This window comes from Labeo rohita, chromosome 5 (genome assembly GCF_022985175.1).
Source record: "Labeo rohita strain BAU-BD-2019 chromosome 5, IGBB_LRoh.1.0, whole genome shotgun sequence".
NCBI lineage: Eukaryota > Metazoa > Chordata > Actinopteri > Cypriniformes > Cyprinidae > Labeo > Labeo rohita.
Genome location: NC_066873.1, coordinates 11,647,082 through 11,663,461, shown reverse-complemented (window position 1 = coordinate 11,663,461; position 16,380 = coordinate 11,647,082). Strand labels below are relative to the sequence as shown.

Below are 16,380 nucleotides of genomic sequence, written 5' to 3'. Positions count from 1 at the left end.
AGAAGGGATTGAATGTAAACCACTCATTACTATTTATTTAATCCTAACGAATAAGTTATTGTTAAAAACTAACTTTCCAAATAAAATGATATATATCGGTATCGGTATCGGTATCGGCCAAAATGAGATGAAAAAATATCGGCATATCGGATATCGGCAAAAATCCAATATCGTGCATCTCTAATATATATATATATATATATAAAGGTAAATCAATCATGTGAATCAATAACTGCACTGGTTTCAAACTAATTCAAACTAATTTCAAACAAATTTGCGATTAAATGTCCACTCTGTGTCTTTTAGGATTCATCAATATGATTTTTAAACCAAGCACAAGCTAGGTTGATTGTCTGAGCATTATGTCATAATTGAAAGTGTAATGAAGTAGTAGACCAGAAAAAAATTGGATGTGCAGGCAGGTGTTTGCTTTACAGAGCGATTAGATGTCATCAAAGGTGACATTTGAGTGCTTAGTGTTAGACAGAATGGGAGAAAACACGAGAGAGAGTGTGAGAGAGAGACCCAGAGACCCAAATCAGTGGCTTTCGTCCCACAGGCATCAGCACACCACTGAGAGAGAGAGAGAGAGAGAGAGAGAGAGAGAGAGAGAGAGAGACCTATGCTACAAAGAGCAGCAGAGTTGCTCATGCAGTGCATTTTGTAACTGAATAGACACTGACTAGATTTAGGTCGAAATCCATTTTTCTTGCATTGCTGTTAGTGATTACGCTGACCAGTGAAGCAATTATAGTACAATCTGTTGATTATCTTGCTGTGAGAGATGCCAAGTCATGAAACTCTAGATGGCACAGGCTGATAGGTCATTAATGCAAACTGATAATATTCACAGTGTTAAACTACTTGGCACAAGCTGATTGGTTCATGTTGCCTATGCAGCCAATGCGCTTGTTGCTTTACATTTAAATGGCTCGTTAGCAGTCACTAGAGCAGTTTGCAGTGCGCTTTGAGAGTTCCTCTGAAACACTCCACCTTTCCCAGCTCCACCTGTATAGATTGGCTATGGGTAGCAGCAATAATCTACAACAACAGCAATAACCAACAGCAGCGTAGCAGATCTATTCCACTACGACCAAATACATTAACATTGTTATATTCATTACCATGCTAAAGCATGCTAAAAACTTCAGAGAGTTGTCAGGATAGAAATGCTCTTTTTCTTTGACATAACATGCACTGAAGAATCGACTTTAGAGAAGCCCTGTATAATTGGGTTGGTTTGGGGTCAAACCCACCAGACACATTTTTAGTGACATATGCATGCATCACAGCCCTTCAGTAAGGCAACTGACAGATTTTCAATAGGTTAAATAAACGCAGCCTTTCAAAGCACAAATCTGTCGTAATCTTCACAAAAGAGAAAAAAAGTGAGAAAGAGACAGAGAGATCTAGGGAATATGCACAATAATGAGAATTTCTCACTGTCTTAGATTTGAAGTCTGACAAACCTTAAAAGCACTATGCTAAAAAAAATATATCTAATAAATCATACATTTTCACCACACTAATCAACCAGAGCACTAATCATCCTTCACCAGAGTACCCAAACCATCATTATTTCAAAACAGGGTTATTATCATTAGCTAAAACTACAACCTTTTTTTGTTAATTGATAAATATATAAAAAAAAAACTTCAAATAACAATGATAAATTAACTTAAGTTTAAGTTGAAACACTAAAAATGAAATAAAGTGAAATAAATAAAACAATAAATAAAAGTTTATGTTTTAAAAAAATTATACATATATACATACATATATATATGTATATATATATATGGTGTTCAGATGCATTGTTGACGTGCTGCTATTTTGAGGCAACTCAAATAGACTGCATCACTGACCAACTGAAAACTGGTCTAAAGTCAATTGTGCAATATTGTTTTTGTTAAACAGCGCGTTAGTAATATGCGCCTATAGACAGGTGCACAATGCACATACACTACTTATTACACACACAGGGACGAACATCAGCACACAAACATGCCAAATATTAAAAATAAAAGGATTACAATGTAAAAGATTATTATTGTGTACATAAATATAAAAATGTCTACATGTTCTTATGGGTAGTCAATCACTTTCTTATGCAAGCTGTTTATTGGTTTTACTTTCGTTTTCGAAAACAATCACATTCCGCAAGGAGTTTTGAAAGGGGGTGCACAGTAACTCATTTGAGTAGTCTCGGCCTGTGAATGCCCCATCCCCCCCCCAGGACTAGGATTTTCAAAAATTCAAAATACCTGAAAATTTCCACATAATTACATTGAATGAGGACTGAATCTTTCAAAGATGCAGAAACACCACTAAAGTGGCACAAAAGTATCCAAAAACATCTTGACATTTTTAAGGTTTCCTCTCACACAATGCTATTGAATAACTTCTAAAAATTTATTCTAGGAAAAACTATCCCTTTACATGTAAATACCAGCTATACATTGTTCCCTTAAACAACAGAGGGCATAAAAATGTAATATTGCATATAAAAAAACTGAACAATTGAGAATAAACTGCAACAAATAAATAAATAAAATGAAACTACTGAAGTGTTGCACTTTCATTGCAGTGTTTTGTACTTGAGGCAACAAAGGTACAGAGGTAGAGTGTGAGAAACGGCACAAGAAACAGGAAGAAAAGATGAGAGAGTAAAAGAGAGATTGCTTGTAGCATACTGCTAGAGGGACAAAGCCAGTCTAGACTGAAGACTAAGCAAAACAGACAGCAGCAGATGCTAGCAGCAGTCTGTTGTCAGGGGAAATGCCTCCCACACGACAACAGAGAAAAGAGCACACGGGCAAACGCAGGCCAAAGGGATCCCCCTGGAGCACAACATCCCCATCACAAAGAGGACCGGGCAAAAGCGCTCACTTTCTACAACTTTAAAGACCCTATAAAATACTAGCAGGATGAAGGAGTTTTATGAAGTAGCCCACTGGCTTCTAGAATACTGGAGGTGCTGCCAAAATGAGCATTTGGATTTGTGCATGTGAATCTGTCACAAACTCAGACGTTAACCACCCGTTCCTGAGGGCTTCTTACCTTGGCTTTGTTGATAGTGCAGTGCAGGGCATTGTTCTCCTGATCATACAGAAGGCTGAAGTCCAGAGTGCCGAGCGTAGCTGCGAGGAAACAGACATAAACACATCAACAAAACAGTTCATTTCCAGGGCAGACCACAGCATATGCAATAGCAATTAGCAAGCTGTTTAAGCCATATTTCGCTCCTTCAGAGACCATCTGATGTCAATTGTACACAAAAAGGCAAAGAGCTTTCTCAATCTGGCAAGCTCTAATTTAAATATGATTGGCCTGCTGCTATCAGGGTTGCACATGTTTTTGCAAGGTACAGGGCTGCAGTGAGCACTTTGATCTGTTGAATCAAATTTGATATTTTCAGTTTAGTTTGCGGTTCTTAGAACTTCAGTTCAGTTTGGGGTCAGTTTTTTTAAAGAAATTAATTTTATTCAGAATAAATGCATTACATTGATCAAAAGTTACAGAAAAGACTTTTAAGATTTTGAAATAAATAAAATTTTAAATAAATGCTACACTTTTAATAAATATAACATTTCCACCAAAAAAATGAGGCAGCACAACTATTTTCAACATTGATAATAACAAGAAATGTTTCTTGAGCAGGAAATCATCATAATACTATAATTTCTAAAGGATCATGTGACAATTAAGGCTGGAGTAATGACAATGAAAATCCAGCTTTGCATCACAGAAATAAATAATTTAAAATATTAAAAATACAAAACTGTGTGTGTTTTTTTTTTTTAATTGTAATATTTCACAAAATTATAAAAAAAACCCTCCCCAAATATTAAAATGTAAAGGTCCACTGAAGTGCTTTAAAAAACTTCAGTTCACCAATCACAATGTGCCTATTATCATTTTATCATTACAAGCGATGCTGAAATTCGAAAAATGAATGGCTCTTTTAATTTGATGTGGTTTTTGCTAGTGAATTGCTTAAAATGAATGATGGAAGTCACAAGTTTAAATCAATTGGAGCAGTTCCAGCATAAATGACTCAATTGATTTGGCTCATCTGTTCCTCTTTTCACATTTTCAGCCATGTTTACACAACACTGTCAGTACTACTACTTGCTTAGCTCGATTGTTTTCTGATATTAATGGAAATAAGCAAAAGGTATGATGTTTTTTTTTTATTGTGTGGATTTTGCATGAAAAGATATGTGCTTATTGACAAACACTTTTTCCCAGGCATTAAATTTCAAAAAGTCAAATTCAAGTACTTCAAGCACTTAAAGCACCTTGTACAAACCCTGAATTTCAGCCATATTGCTATAAAATATTCTGTGAAGAATTCAAATAGGTCCGATACTTTTTTTGCTGTCTGCACTGACTCGTGTATATGATCCTCTCCGTGCTATCATTTCTCTAGACCAGAGCAAACTGCGTGTGTACTGCTGCGATTTGACACAGTGCAAAACCAAACCTCTATCACCCCAATGGAAAGCTTATTTACACTGAATTGTTCCCCATCCCCTACACAGTGCACTATGTGCCATTCACCATACAGAAAATACTAATTCTGTGAACAAATGACGATTTCAGCCACAGCTTCAGTGTGGGGCGGGACGCCTCGGATTCTAGAGAGCATTTGATTGGACGGAAAGTTTAATGAGAAGCTAAAGTGCAGGGTGATGTCATCAAAATCATTGATCCATATTGGAAGAAGTTAGAGACTGTACGTTTGAATGCTTATATATTGTAAATTCGAATTTTGTCATTGTTTTGAAACACAGTAGCTTATGTACAATCTTAAGGCTAACACATTCATACTAAAAGCCAAAAAACTTCCATTTTGATTTCATGGGGACTTTTAGTGGAACTATTTGTCACCAGAATGAGCTGCAAAGTAGATTTGATGGTGAAAGTCAAATGTCTTGTTATGTGAAACTACAAAGGCTGTCACCTCCTGAAACTGTGTGAGATACAAAGAAAAAGCAGGACAGAAATGTTCCGTTTCTCTATTACCTTTTGAATTTTTGGACCTTCCCCACTGATGAGTGTCAAGTCAATAGTTCTGTAGTGTCACACCTCTGAAAGTGAACTTCCCTGCTGATTTTGCCTCGTATGAATGCGGCCATGAGAACCAGAGTCAAATCTCATATGGACTCCTAGCAGGTGGCCTTCAGCTCTGCTCTGCAGAGAGCATCTTGAGTTCAAGGACATCCATCATTATACATACTAGAGTAATCAGCTAACCTTACCCTTAAACCAATTACCCTCAGCAAGATGACTGAGGAAAAAAACTCCTGTGGCTTGAATTTGCTGGAATTTAAAGGGATGAATTTCTTTCTTCTGATGAACACAGAAGACAATTTAAAGAATGTGTGTAACCAAAGAGTTTCTGCTACCGAATTCAGTGGCTACCAGCAACTGTTTCTGGTTACCCACATTCTTTAAAACATCTTTTATGTTCAACAGAAACTCATACAGATGTGGAACAACTTGAGGGTGAGTAAATAATGACAGATTTTTCATTTTTGAGTGAACTATCCCTTTAATGCCATATGTCTTCTTTCCATTTGTGCGCGTGTATTATTATATGACGAGAGGAATCAGCGGGATTAAACCAGGCCTGTGTTTAATTACCCAAACTGCTACCAGCAATCCGTGACTTCAGTCTCTAACGCAAAAAGCACTGTCATCAGTGATGGGCTTTTCTCTTCTGCAATTACGATGACTTTTATTATCTCATGCTATTCTACCCATGGAGGCTATGAATAGATTATTGGTAAGGATGGAGGAAATGATGGATAGAGCAAACACACTGGTGCAACGTTCATACTACAGCAAAAAAAGAGACGTCAGTTGTGTTCGAAATGCTAAACATGGTTTTGGTCATAGATAGACGCATTTCACAACTTAAGTGACTTAAATTCACTAAAATAAATTAAATTCACTAATTAAATAAAAAAAAATAAAGAGTTAATATTAACGTGAAAAGGTATGACAAGGTTGAAGTCTGTAACACATTTGAAAGGATAGATTGCCTTCAATTTTAATTTTTGGTTGTTTCTCTCTTATATTATCCTCTTATTTCTGGGTCAAGCACTGTCTTTTTTGCTTCAAATGTGGATGCAATTTCTGATGTAGGATGCTTGTCGAAGTTTAAGTGGACATATTACATCGAAAATTCTATTTATAACAAAAACATGAGTTGTCATGATTTTGGTAAGTTTATATTTGCTGTAACGATGACTATTTTTTTTTTCATTAAAAATTATTAATAAATAAAGTAAGTAACTCACAAGTTTACAGCCCCATAACAATGAAAAATATATATATTTGTGACAGGGTTCAGGTTTTTCACTCAAAATGGTCACTGCTTCTCATGTAGTTAGGAGAGTAGACCACAGCAGTAAAATGAGTACATTATACTTACGGATTAAAATAAAATGTTGAAAAATAATAATTTTCCATTTTAACTTTATGTGACGGGGTTGAGTTGTTAAGCTTGACAGTACCCTCCTTGATTATAATATGCCTCTAAAATATGAATAAAAAGCATGATACAACATAAACCACGTTCTGCACCACTATTAAAGAGACCTGAATGATGTCATTTCTGGTAAATGATGTCACATATGAGCAGAGTCTAAATTATAATGGGGGTAGACAGGGTTGAGTTCAGACTGAGGGTATGCTAAAAAACAAAATGCAAAAAAAAAAAAAAAAAAATATTCATTATAATGGGCATACCAAAGTATTGTGAAAAGCTTTGAACTAAAAATTTTGGTGAATCACCACTTTAAAAATTCTAATATTACACACTCCCAGGAATGACCCATATATATAAGAAAACTTGCTCTCAAGTTTTTATGGATTCCAGTTTAATGGTTTAAAATTAAATAATAAAATGTTAATAATCAAAAAGGGCATCTAATTCAATAACAATTTAATAATTGTTAAAAATGTTAATTCTAAATAAAATGTACTGTTTATATACTTTTTAACCTCAAATGCTCATTTATTCTCTGCGATGCGCATGCAAACTTGGTGTAATCCAGGTTAATACAGTTAGAGTATGTCCAAAAACATACCTGCAGGAGTACCAACCCAGTGTTTACAACGTGAACGTGCAAAGAAGATCAAATGCTCTTTACAAAAAAAGGTGAAACAGCAACGTAGGATGATTTTGAAGTTTGGAGAGAAAATAAGACGGGAGTCTTACTAAAAAGTATATAAACTGTAAAATTTTTTTTTTAGAAAATAACCAGTTGTTTTGATAGATAAGACCCTTCTTCCTTGGCTGGGATTGTTTAGAGCCCTTTGATGCTGCATTGAAACTACATTTTGGAAGTTTAAACTCACGGGCACCATTGAAGTCCACTATATGGAGAAAAATTCTAAAATGTTTTCCTCAAGAAACATTTTCTTTACGACTGAAGAAAGAAAAACATAAACATCTTGGATGACAAGGGGGTGAGTAAATTATCTGTAAATTTTTGTTCTGGAAGTGAACTTCTCCTTTAATACAAATGTATGTACACTGCCCTCCAAAAGTTTGGAAATGCCCTAGAAAAGTGGGGTTTTGGACAATATTGGCATGAATGTTTTTTAATTTGTGATAATTTTGCACTGATAAGGGACAACACAAACTACGAAAACATATTTTATTACATAAACAGTTCATACATTAAAAAAAACGTAAATTTTCGATTCATCAAAATATCCACCATTAGCAGCTATTACAGCTCTGCATAATCTGGGCCTAAATTCATTGTATTCTAAACTTAATTGGCAATCAACTGTTGAAGCTATAAAGGTGTGCTGACCCAAAAATCTTTTAAAAACCTGGGCCAAGTTTAAACCAGTAACCAGGCATCACAGCTGGCAAAGGGGCATGTCTGACTTTGACATGTATATTTTGCCATTATTACGTAATCAAAATGAAAATTATTATTGCTGGTCTTCAATGATAATGTCAATGTATTTGCACCAAAAAATGATAAGGATTTATGCTGATATCGTCCAAAACCACACTTTGCCAGGGGTGTTTCCAAACTTTTGGAGGGCAGTGTATTTATAAAAAAAAAAAAAAATTATTCTTTCATAAATATATATATATTCTTGTTATTATTACATTCAGCAACATATTTTTCATTAGATATGCATTGAACATCAAATAGCCCAGTGAACATCAAAGAGTGAAGTAATCAGTAAATCAATGAACAGTAAAGCAGTAGTTTGTGCATGATTTATTCATGCTGCTGTGCATGCTGGGAACCTTAGTCCTGCCGCAGACATCACTTTCATCTTTTAATGCAAATTTACAGGATTAGTTAATCTAAAAAGTCAAATTATGTCATAAATTGCTCACCCTCATGTCGTTCCAAATCCAAAAAGATTTTTGCTCATCTTTGAAACACAACTGAAGTTATTTTCATTGGAACTCGATTTCTGTCCCTTCACAGAAAGTCAATGCAACAAAACCAATCTTTTCAAGCTTCACAAAGTTTATAAAGACATCAAAAAAGTAATCCAACAAATCAATCCAAGTATTTTGAAGAAACACTTAATTTAGACTTTTATTCACATATAAACACTGATCAACACACAGCAACATATTCAAACATGGTAAACGGAAGCTCAACTGTATTTGTTAGACACAAGAAAACAAATCTCACTGGTTCTTGAGCATCAAGCATGCACGTCTGAGCTTCCATTTACCAAATTTGATGTGCTCAATGTGTGTTGATCAGTGTGAATAGAAAAAACAATGTGATTGAGAGACATAGACAAAACTAGGTGGAGTGGACAGAACTGAAACACCTTAAAAGAGGATGAAAGCAGCCCAAAATTGATTTTACAGTAAAACCCAAAATCCTTAAAATACATAATCTTTATATTTACTGTTTCTATGGTTACATCACTGCTATCACAGGGACTGACTGCTGTTACATACGCATTCAGACGTTATTCGACTCATTCCTGTCTGCTCTTTTATGTACAAAACAATTTGAGTCACAGCTGTTGGTAAATACTGACTATGTGAACATAGCCATAGAAATACACTGTATATGTAAAATAGAAGGATAGCAGGATTATCCATCTATTACCATTAACTTCAGGGCCATGCTGCTATACATTTACGTCAGCTGAAGAACAGCATTACACAACATGTAATCATATACACACCCCTCACTTAGTTTCCCACTCTGGACCACTTTACACTTCAACAACGTCCACCTGAAGAGCATCTTCCAGATTTTGATTGAGAGAGAAGGCCAACCTGCAAAAATATGCCTTGACATCCCTCAGCATTTCTGGCCTCAAAGGTTTCATATGAGCTACTTGAACGGGAAATGGCTTCTTATCGAGGATGATTTCCCTCAAGCAACCTTACAAATGAGATGTCTAACATTGCGATTGCTTTGATCACAACAAAGCTGTTCTAAATTTTTGTCCACAAGACAGAAAATGGAAGTAATGAGCTTGCCGGTGAACAGTCGTCTGGGATTATGTTTTCCTGTGGTTAGCTGCCAGTTTCCCAGCTTTTCAGGACAGACGGCATTATGGCCTCTGCCAATACAGCGGAAGGAAACAAACAGTGCTGGAATTAGCGAAAAACAAAATCGTATCCACTCTATCCTTGCCGGTTCTGTTATTTTGGGCTGCACACATGACCGCAGTCTGGGCTTCTCGTTATTGCTGCAGTTTAAACTCTGAATTGGATGACAGGTGGTAATTAAGGGGAGGTATTCATGAGGATACATATTTAGACTTAAAAGAGTCACTGTAATTAAATACTCTATTAATTTGTGAAGACTCTCAAGATTCACTAACCTTATGATTTTTTTTCTCCTGCTGGATAAAAAAAACCCAGTACTTGCACTGAATGATTAACAGGAGTCATATCTAGGGATCAGACTAGGTGTTTACACTTGGTCACTTCATGCACTTCTACTGATCTGACCAAGTGCAAATAGCCTCCGAGATGTAGTCGAGGTGGATGCATCTTCAGGTTGTTCAGGTCTCACATGCAAATGTTATATCAGCATACAGATCATTATCAAAAAATAATGATTTTTTTGGCATAATGCTGACATTTTCTCAGTTCAGCTCATGTTTAGTTCAGTTTTCTCCTATTAAAACTGAGAATACTACTAGACACAAAGGAAAATAAAATTTATTTTATTTCACAAATTAAGAAATTGATTGTTTCATTTTCATTCATTTTCATTCTTAGTTTTTGCTTTGTTTTAGCTTTATTTGATTATTATTTTAGTTTCAATTATTTCAGTATCTACTTTTCACTTAAGTTTACCACTTTTTTTAATCTAATACTTATTTTATTTCAGCTTTATTTCTATTACCAGTTGTTTAAAAAATAGTTTTATCTAACAAGAACAAGTCATAAAATTATTTTTAATGTTTACTTATTACATTTTTATGGATTCTGATTTTATAATCAAAAAGGCCATCTAATTCAATAAACATTTAATAATTTACTATAATAACAGTAAATTAGAGAACAATAATAGTTCCCTATAGAATGTTTTTTGTTTTATTTTAAATTATTATTATTATTTTTTGTTTTCAGTTTATCATTCAGTTTAAACTAATTTCAGACAGTTGACAATGCAGCATTGCTAATTTTCACTTAAGCTGAAGTTTTTCCATCTAATACTTATTTTATTTCAGCTTTATTTCTATTACCAGATTTTTTTTTTTTTTAATAGTTTTACCTAACAATAACACGTCATTAAATTATTGTTAAAATGTTTATTTATTAATTTAATTTTTATGGAATCCGAATTAATTACATTTGAATAATCAATTAAATTTTAATAACCAAAAAGGCAATCTAATTCAATAATTTAATAATTTAAATAATTTTGTTTAAAATTTATTAAACTTTAACAATAATAGCTCCCTACAGAATGTTTTTGTTTTATTTTAAATAATTTTATTTTTTATTTTTTATTTGTAATCATTTCAGTACCTAAACTCATTTCAGATAACTGACAATACAGCATTTCTAATTTTTCATCTAATACTTATTTTATTTCTACTACAAGTTTTTAAAAAATTATCAACAATAACATGTCATAAAAATATTATTTTTTCAATGGTGTCAATGATATTTTGACTCATTTACCTAAGACCAGACTATATTCGGTGAAAATGTTATTTTTTAACGAACACAATATAAAACCAATCACACACATACAGTAAATTAATTGTAAGAAAATAACTTGATTTAATTGCAAATATTAACTTTTTCAACATTGTAGGGTAATTGTAGACATTTGAACAGACTCCTCTTACTCTTACTCATAAAAAAAAATACAAATAAATAAATAAATAATAACAGACAAGCATCTAGCAACTATTTCATATTGTTAAAAATGAAATGCCAGTTTATTTATTTATTCATTTAGTAAAATGAATGCAGTCTATGTGGAGTTTTCAGGACCGAAAAATTCAAGGGACAAGTTTGACACCATATTTTGATATTGACCATTTGGGAGGCCAACAATTCACAAGCAAGCAATCATGCATGACAGACATGGACAGAGCAACTGCGAATATGGAGTGTTCAACAGAAAATGCTGTTGCTCTGCATTTTCTACAAAGGAACCACCCAGAACATCTTAGCAACTGCACATCAACAACGTTTGCATTGTGGTGTCAGCTTTAGCATGGGGAAAAATCTATTTCATTCTTATGCTGTGCAAGCTATTTTTTATCTTCATGTTTGTGAAATAGACAGCTTTGAAACTCGCTTGTGGACTGATGTACATTCTTGTCTGTGTAATAGAATTCTGGTTAACTTTATGGCTTATGTGGATTGTGGAACTTGTGATTGCTTGGTGTGATATGTGTGACACACATGCCATTCCAATCAAGGTCTTTTGCTTGCTCTGAGGATCTCATTTGTCTTCTCATCTTCTGCAAACCCCCACACACACGGGCTGCACATTGCCACTCACTTATGACCAGAGACTCAGTCACCGCTCATTACATCCACCGCAATTACGGCCAGAGGAAATATAATCAACATTGACTGATTTGATGGCCTCAGGTTACTTCCATTGTATCATGAGAGGACCTGGTAGAGAACAGCTGGGGCTGAGAGGATGTTTGCTGGTATTTGTAATCTCATGAACAACAGTCCACATGGGCACACAGCATGTTTTATCGTAAAACAAACTAGAAAGCTATCAGAGTTCAAGGCTCACGGCAGTATTTGGATTTAACAGGAAGTCAACCGGCAGGGAAGATAAAACAGGCCGACACGAAGGGGATGTAGTCCACGTGAAGGTCCTGGAGTTCAGATTACAAATACATTTCCAACTTACTATCTGCACTCTTTGTGCTGTACACGTTTATGGTTAAATATGAGAGAATCATTCATAATAGCGGTTCATTATTACAGAGTGGAAGTGTGTGGCTCCTGCTTCCTATTAGTTGATTTCTTCTTGATGGAAAATGTGTGACGAGTTTATTTCATTTAGACATCTTCAATTTCATAAAATCACTTGTGACCCTCGGTGCAAATGACAAATCAAACAATACAAAATGCATCCAGACAGAACAAAAGATCTATCATAATCCTGTGTTTGAAATGCATTTCTGCTGTATTTTCATTATCGCTGATGTTCTCCAGGGTATTCTTTTAAGACACTGAAATCTCCCTTGTCTTCACAAATCGATTCATTTTACTTTCACGCAATCCAGAGAGGAGATTCCTGTTGATGAGGTTTAAAATATGTGACTGTTGCGACAATTGTCGAGTTGATCTTCAAAGACTTATTTCATTTGAATGGTCTACCCAAATAACAAGACAAAAACATAGGAAATTACACAAATAATAACAGTACACTTCACTTTTACAAAGATGTGGTGCCAAATGTAGCACCAGTATGCTAAGGTGATCTGGGTGGTTGCTATACGGTTGCTAGGGTGTTCTGGATGGATGCTTACTGGATCAAGTCAACAAAGCACATCCTCAAGTCTATGATATTCCAGATATGGGTTAGGTCTCTCCAACAGCACACCTTTCCTCAATAAACTGCACAACTTAAGGTTCTGCACCTAAGCTTGATTCTTATGGTTACAGGGTTATAGTTTAGCAGTTATATTAATTATGCTTGACTTAGCAAGCACCACTATTTAAACAAAAAAAACAACAACAACAAAAAAAATATTTAACGCTGCTATCAATATTTTGCTAGCAAAATGTTAAATTGATTAAATGTTTAAAATAACTATTTTTTCCAATTAAATGGAAACATTATTAGATTAGCTGAAATGTTCAAATATTTAATCTACGAATGCACATTGAACAGAAGTTATTTAAAACCAACAACAACCAAAACAAAAAGGTTTAAAGTAACTATATTAGCCACTTAATTGACTGCAATGTTCAAACACTGGATCTAGGAATGAAGAATGAACAGAAAAGTTAGCTACTCTGGCTTCTTCAATGGAAACAATATCAGGTTCAAATACTCAATCTACGAATGCAACATTTAATGCAAGTTCTTTTTTATATATACATACACAAACACACCCAAATCCACAATAATTTTATAAATAACGTTTTTTTTTTTTTTTAAAGGGGTCCTATTATGCTCTTTTAGAAAGTCTTGATTTTGTTTTGGGGGTGTACTAGGAACATGCTCTCATGCTTGGAGATTCGAAAAATGCATTATTTTCACATAATTTACATTATTACAATACCAGCCTGGCACAAATGGCTCGATTAGTTCTGGGTTTAATGAAGGCCTGTCTCTCGAAAAATGAAAGGTGTTGTGATTGGTTAGCTCTCCCAGTGCGTTGTGATTGGCGAACAGCCAAGACGGTGTTTCAGTACTGCTACGCCCCAAAGAAGTCAAAGAAGCAAGTTCCATGTACAACTGTTAGCGCAATCTAGATTAAAGTGATTCTTACGTTTTAAATATGGATATTTTTCTTACAAAAATGTATAGATTTGCTACAGGAGGCCTTTATCGACCCTTCCGGAGCCATGTGAGGCACTTGTTATTATGGATGGATGCACTTTATTGGACTTGTTTTGGATTGATGAAGAGAAACATCCGTCTATGCCATTCTAAAGCTTGGGAGTGCCAGGATAATTTTTAATATTTTAGAGCGTTTGACCAATTCTCAAATTTTTTAACTAATTTTTTAACTTAACACCGTAACCGCAACATAATCCAAGTAACTTTTTCTTTATTAACCCTCTAGTTAAAGAAAATTCTTTTCCAAGTGCACTACACATGAAGTTATAAACATGATGCAAATGTTAAATCACTTGTTAAAAATTTTTGCAGAAAAGATGCATGAATCTTGTACAAACTTGTCTTATACATATTATGTTAACAAATACAAGAAAAATGCTTTTAAAAAAATCGTAAAAGTCAAGGTAATTCAAATTCAAAATGACTGAAGGTATAACACCAGTAGACTATTATTAACTATAAATGTTCTGTAAAAACAATGAACAGCAGCTTTCAGCCTGTCATCATGATGCAAACAAGAAATATCAGACATACAGTAGTAGTTCTTTACAGTTTTTTTATTCGATTGGGCTGATTTTCCATTGTTTTTTCTCTGTAAACATGGATGCGTTTGACTGCTGCACTTGCGTCTCTTAAAGTGCGACGCTCAAGTTAAAAAAAGTTCACTCCCTATTCCACTGGCCACGTGTCAACAAGGCGCCTAGAAATATGAGTCTATGAGATATGAGTCTTCCTCGATTTCTAAAAAATAAAATTGTGGCAAAACATTCATCGAATTAATCACTAAAATCAGAAAAACCCAGCCCTACTTCAATGGAGACATTATTTGACGTTCAAACATTTAATCCAAGAAAGAAAACTGAACATAAAAAGTATGTCATTTTTATAATATAATATGATGCAGAAATGAAGAACTGATAAATTAAAATCTATATATTACAAACACAGAGAGAGAGAGAGAGAGAAAAGATTTGTAACTGGGCCCCAGTGTGATTGCAGTTAAGTCTGGCATCCATTAGTCTTGCTCTCTATCAACACCCTGAGAGACAAAGGTCTGCTCAAAGGCTCTAACGATTTTCTTATTGATGGCGAGGGCGGCACAGGAGATGAACAGCAAATAACTGAATTAAACAGCATGGCTGAGACACTGCACTGAGATCGCATTTCTGTGATACATGTTCTCACATGTGGGTATTCATAAATTTGTGAAGAAGCGCATATAGCCTACGAACATAAAAACAAGCAGAACAAAAGCTAGCCATATGGACACAGAAAGGAAGCGCCCAATCCTTGCCATAATACCATCTCTTATCTCTGTCACGACGGATGGACGTGCTTGCGATCGGTGTCCTTGTCATGTAATTGCCCTACCAGAATGGACGGCCTGACAGGCACTTTGATGAAAGGTTAGATATGTGCACAGGCTGTAAGAGAGGCCAGCTATGGTGTGACTGATCAGAGCAGGACCAAAGGTAGTTTCAGCCTCAGACAGCACCGCCCACGGACCACCCACTGACCGTCTGATGCAGATGACACACAAAACTGGCCGAGCTACGGGAAAACCAGGCACTTTTAATACGGTTGGCTGGCGTTCTAGGCATCTGGGTGCACAGGTTTTTATCAGTTCACCTGGATATGATGTTGTGTTCACAAAGTCACGGGTTCATATAATGTGTGATTCAGAGGTTTTGTTTGTTTGATTAGTTTTCTGTACAGCTGGTAGGATACTGACACAGCTGAAGAAGTTTTAAAGTGGTCATATGATGCCCATTTTCCACAAGTTGATATGATTCTTTTGGGTCTTAATGAAAAGTCTACAATATACTTTGGTTAAAAATTCTCAATGGTTGTGTAAAACAATACCCTTTTTACCTTGTCAAAATGAGCTCTGCAAAAATCAACCCATTCTGATGGATAGATAGAAAGGTGATTGCAAAGATTCATAAAAACCCTTATACTCACTTCTGCTGTAAATCTGGATCACGAATGATTTGCGGAACACAGACACATTTATGCAAACCGGGAGGCACATTCCCTTCATAAACAAACATAATCCACTGCATCTTCAGTGGCTCAGATGTCAGAAGTAAATGACGACCACTATGTTCATTATTACATCCAGCAACACAACACCTCAATTGCTCAATCGGAGATATTCTTGTCTAACTTACATCCCTGCTCCGGCATCAAAACAATGGAGGTCAGTCTTCTACAGCTGATTTAAGGTGGGTCTGAGGTAAAACGCTCATGTCAATCAACTATCGTGGGAGCGGCCACACCGACAGGCATCTGAGAATGGCTCGATTTGAAAAAGGGGATATTATTTTTTTACAGATGAATTAAAAACCAC

The 16,380-nt window shown here is 35.1% G+C and overlaps 1 protein-coding gene across 1 annotated transcript in view; it reads right to left on the bottom strand.

Moving 5' to 3' along the window:
* LOC127165099 (double C2-like domain-containing protein beta) overlaps positions 1 to 16,380 on the bottom strand; it is a 116,890-nt gene that overhangs the window by 74,895 nt on the left and 25,615 nt on the right. The window contains 1 exon segment of the mRNA XM_051109413.1: positions 3,061 to 3,140. Within this exon segment, the coding sequence (XP_050965370.1) occupies positions 3,061 to 3,140 (80 nt within the window).